The sequence below is a fragment of the Chrysemys picta genome, chromosome 7 (assembly GCF_011386835.1).
Source record: "Chrysemys picta bellii isolate R12L10 chromosome 7, ASM1138683v2, whole genome shotgun sequence".
In the NCBI taxonomy this organism is placed as follows: Eukaryota; Metazoa; Chordata; order Testudines; family Emydidae; genus Chrysemys; species Chrysemys picta.
This window is the reverse complement of record NC_088797.1, coordinates 30,129,316-30,134,033: the sequence shown is the minus strand read 5'-3', so window position 1 is coordinate 30,134,033 and position 4,718 is coordinate 30,129,316. Positions and strand designations below refer to the sequence as shown.

The window sequence follows — 4,718 nt, the reverse complement described above, 5'->3', positions numbered from 1 at the left end:
TGCCTGAGCTGCATTTTCTGTCTCGGGCCAGAGACGCTCCTCCCCCCCACAACAAAGGGGTGCTGCTTTGCAGCTTTAAAGTGGACTTTCCAGGGGTAAGGAGGAAGTGAAACGAAATTGAGGGCACTTCCCTCCCTTAGACTCCTCAGCTATGCTCACCCCCTTAGTTCCAAGCTCTGGTTCTCTGCCTGCTTTGACAGAGTCATAGACTGTGAGGCCAGCAGGGCCCACTGTGATCACCCTGTCTGACCTCCTGAGTCACAGGCCTTAGGACTGCCCTGAAGTGATTCCTGGTTGAATTACAACACATACTTCAGACAGAAATCCAAACTTGATTTAAAAATGGCCAGAGAATCTGCCCCACCCCCTGGGAAGTTGTTCCAATGGTTAATTCCCCCCACGACTAAAAATTATTTCCAGTCTGTGTTTTGTCTAGGTTCAGCTTCCAGCCCTTGGAGCTTTTAAAGGTACAGCAATTTTCACTCCCCGTCCCACCAGTGCGGAGGGATTTGAACCCATCAGTGGTAGTACTGGAAGCCACTAATCTAGCCTTAATCTACAGGGCCAGGATTAATATTTTCCCCACATGCCATTATCCTTGGGAACTCATGGCTACAAGATATCAAGGCCAAGTACTTGGATTCAGAAAGGGAGTGGACGGTTCTGTGGGTAACGAGAACAAGCGAGTTCCAGGAGATTTACCACATTTTGAAGTGGGTTGTATCTAAAGCTGACGGCTTTGGGCCATGAACCCTCAACCGCTAAATTATCCCATCACTGCTGCAGCTCAACTATTGGGGACAGGCTACTGGGCGCAAACCTCAATGTAAATGCCTTGCCTTGGAGTGATTGACTCCAGTGAGTTACTGGGGATGTTCACACCAGCATGTGCCCATTGGCACGGGTGTACTAGGGGGCTAACAGCAGTTGAGCCCCATCAGTGGGGTAACAGCAGGGCAAATTGACACGAGTGGACGCGTGGCCTGGGTATGTCGTGCATGCAAATGCCAGATCCCAGCGGGGTGGGGGGAAATGTTCGGTGACTGGCTCCTAGCCTTGTCCCCTGTGTGAGTATGTGAAGTGCCCAGAGCCTCACAGGAGACACAGAAGGACAAGGCTTTTGTGTCTGTGGGGAGGAGACGGTTTTTTTGGAGCCAAGCAAATTGGGAATTTGGACATAAGTGTGTGTGGGGAGGGTAAGAGGCAGATGGAGCAATGAAAAATAACCAGCCATTGAGCCGACCATAGTGAGATGCTGCAGTAAAGTGGTTTATTGCTACTAGTGAAGCAGGTCCAAGACCCAGCGGTAACAGAAAGAGCCCAGAGGCTCCAGTTTTGGCATTAATCAGGGATTAGAAATCAGTCCAGAAGCAGAGGAATTGGTTGATTTCCAACCCCAGTTTGGATTCAAGACACTGATCGCCCATCACGTGCTGGGAATAAGGCTGGGGGAGTAGAGAAAAGAAGTGCAAGACGGAGCCGGCCTGTCTCCTGCAAAGCTTTGATGGTGGAGCGGACGTTTTGGCTTATGATCATCTCGGCGTGAGCCAGAGCGGGGCTCAGTGACCGACCGAATTGCATTGCTGATCTATCTGTGTCTTCTTGAGCCAAGTCTGAGACCAGATCTGGAAGTTACAGCGCACTTTCTAGGGGTGGAATGAAGCACATTAGAATGGGGGTGACTCTCAGAGGGGTTCCCAGCAAAACCCAGCTGTCCTCTTCCCCCCCCCCCAATGTCACAGCATGACCATGGGCAAGTCACATGTCTCAGTGCCTCAGTTTCCCCACTGGTAAAAAGGAGGGGGGGGGGCCTGTGAAGCTAAAGTAATTGCTGTGTGTGCAGTGGCGAGATGCTGTGGATGTGTGGGGCATAAAACCACCTGAAGAGCAAACTGATCTCCGTGTCCGGTATGTCCACACCCGTGTATTTTGTGTGTTTATCCTCACACCCACCCTGGGCGGCAGGGCAGTGCTACTAGCCCCATTCTACAGATGGGGAAACCAAGGCACAGAGCGAGGAAGCGACTGGCCCAGGCTCGCACAGGGAGTCTGGCAGAGCAGGGAATAAAACCCAGCTTCCCTGGGCCTCAGGTAAGTGACCTCCCCACTCCCCATCCTTGTGACTCTGCCATGCCCAGCTGTTCCTTGCCCCTGCCCCAGAATCAGGTCCCAGCTCAGGCAATGCCAGGTTTTAACCTCCCTCCCATTCTGTGCCCAGCAACTCCTGCTATTTACCCTCCAGTTCGATACACAAAGAGCCGGCTGGTATTGGAGGTGGATTGGGCTGGGAAAGCAGCAAGGGCAGGAATAGCAAAGGGCTCCAGGCTACCTCCCTCTGCACCACACCAAGCAAATCCCCCACTCCCCTTCTAATCTGCGCCTTCTCCAAGGCCAGCAGAGGTTGGTTGGTTTCAATCGGGCTCGCAATAGATTCTGGCTGAGCTGCCTCCCGCCCTCACCGCAGTGTGGAATTGGGGCAGGGCTGGGCCCTGCTAGTTAGGAGGAGATGATGATGATGATACAGTTTTACAGGGTTTAGACCCAACGGAAACGTTTCCCTTTGCTCTGTCGATGTTCTCGAACGCAGCACCCTGCCCAGAGCGGAACCCGGACCCCACAGCCAGAGCAACAGTGAGTGTGAGCCCCTCCCTGGTCTGGACTCCACCCAGTGCCAGGCATGAGGGGACCCCCCCCACCCTGATCTCACTGGTGAGGACGTGGCTTTAAATAATCGTCACAGAAAATCAATTCTTGGCAAACCGAATTGGTGCCCCAAACCCAGGAGCTGAACCCCGAATAGGCCCAGTCCCGTCCTCTCACCTTCTGTTGGGACGGGGATGGCAAGAGGCACTTCTTGAGCTCCACGACGCCATCCTGTTTTTTCCTGCACAGTGTCTCCACCAGCTCCATGGTCAGATGTATCACGATCCCGGACACGACCTGCCAGGAAATTGGGGAGCCCGGTCTGGGGATGAGTCCCAGTGCGACCCCCCAGCCCTGCCCGCCACCCCTGAATACCAGGAAATACGAGGGGCTGAGGTCTGAGCCTCCCCATTGCCACACGCTGCCTCCTAGGCCGTGTCCAAGCAAAGGCAGTTGGGGGGGGGGGTCAGTCTGTTCCACTTGGGCTATGATCCGGCTTCAAAGCCCTTTGCAGGCATCAGGGGATTTGCTCCCAGTGCCCTGGGGCATTAGCGCCCATCCCCGTGTCACAGAGCAAGGAGCAGGGAATGAGGGGAAAGGGCAAAGTCAGCCAAAGGGCCTCCCCCTTGGGGGCTCAGCTGGGGAAGCCTTGGGCTGGGTTTTCAGTGGTGTTGGGGCAGCAGGACACGGAGGTACCAGCCTCATTGCCCACCCCCACTGCGGGTCCCAACTATACATCCCCTTCCCCCAGGTTCAAGCCCCACCAGATCCCTTCCACCCGCACCCTGCAGCCTTACCGCAACTCTGCCCCCTGGATTCCCAGCCCCACCAGACCCCTCATTTGGGGTTGTACCCACAGCACCCACAGCCTTACTCCCCTCACCTGCCCCCTGTAACGCCTGCATCCACTCACCTGTCTCTGGGCGCTCAGCACTTGCAGCCCCTTGCTGTAGTAGGGGCTCTTACTGCGCTGGTTGTAGGTCTGTTCCGCTGCATGCGCTGCCTGCTGCACTTCTGGGTCTGACACTGGCACATTGTGCAGCCCCCCAGCAATAGAGGTCCCCAGAGTGAGGGGAACCCCCAGGAGGAGCAGCAAGCAAAGCCAGGGACCTGCTACTGCTGCAGGGAACGCCATGGCTGAGCGTGGCGAGAGCTGGGGATGGGGGGCTAAGATATAGGCAGGGGGCCCCACCCCCTGGGATGGCCCCACCCACATGGGGAGGAGCCATGCTCCTGATGGCCGCACCCGGAGGGGGTAGAAAAATGTCACCCTACATTACATAAGACCCAAGTATAGATGGGAAATAAACCCTCAGGGCTTGATTCAGCCAGGGGAAAAGGGCCTTTATGGGACAGGCCATCCCAGAATTCCCCATTACATGGGGCATTTCTTGCACCTTCCTCTGAAGCAACTGGCAATGGCCACTGTCACAGACGGGATGCCAGGCTAGATGGGCCCATTGTTCTAAATTGGTGTGGCCAGTCCTAGGAGAGCCCTGCCCCCAGTAGAAAGCCCCACGTATAGCAGCTGGAGAAACATCCCCTAACAGGGAGCCCTGCTAGCTGCCGGATGGAGCCCTGCCCCTTGGGGTCTGCCCTGCCTCAGAGAAAAAGGCCAGCCCTCAGCTACATTTAGGGTGACCAGACAGCAAGTGTGAAAAATCGGGACGGGGGTGGGGATTAAGAGCCTATAAGAAAAAGACCCAAAAATCAGGACTGTCCCTATAAAATTGGGACATCTGGTCACCCTAGCTACATTCCCCTGTTGGTCAGCTAGTAGTTGGGCAATGGGCACCAATTGATCTATTTTCCTTTGTCCCAAATCCATAGTATTTATGGACAAGGGAGGGATGGGTGCAAAGAGACTGGTCGCCAGGGACTCCCATTTGGTGTTGTCTGCCATGGCCTGTGTAACATTCTCAATCTGCACATGTGGCCATAGGGCCTGGGTCCCAATCGGAGTCAGAGAGGTGAGGGTCAGACAGAATCCATCCGGGCTCCCCTGGCATGGTGCTGTCCCCACAGAAAGGTGGTGGTATCCCAGAGCACATGCTATGTCCCCAAGCTGTACCCCC

The 4,718-nt window shown here is 55.3% G+C and overlaps 1 protein-coding gene across 1 annotated transcript; it reads right to left on the bottom strand.

Moving 5' to 3' along the window:
* Positions 1–1,409: 1,409 nt before the first annotated feature.
* LOC103307595 (cystatin-like) lies at positions 1,410–3,795 on the bottom strand. Its single transcript, XM_008179724.3, has 3 exons — positions 3,557–3,795; positions 2,821–2,940; positions 1,410–1,646 (listed from the first exon to the last, which is right to left on the bottom strand). Exons 1-3 carry the CDS (start codon positions 3,776–3,778, stop codon positions 1,560–1,562), a joined length of 429 nt encoding a protein of 142 aa, XP_008177946.3. The 5' UTR covers positions 3,779–3,795; the 3' UTR covers positions 1,410–1,559.
* Between the last annotated feature and the right edge of the window lie 923 nt (positions 3,796–4,718).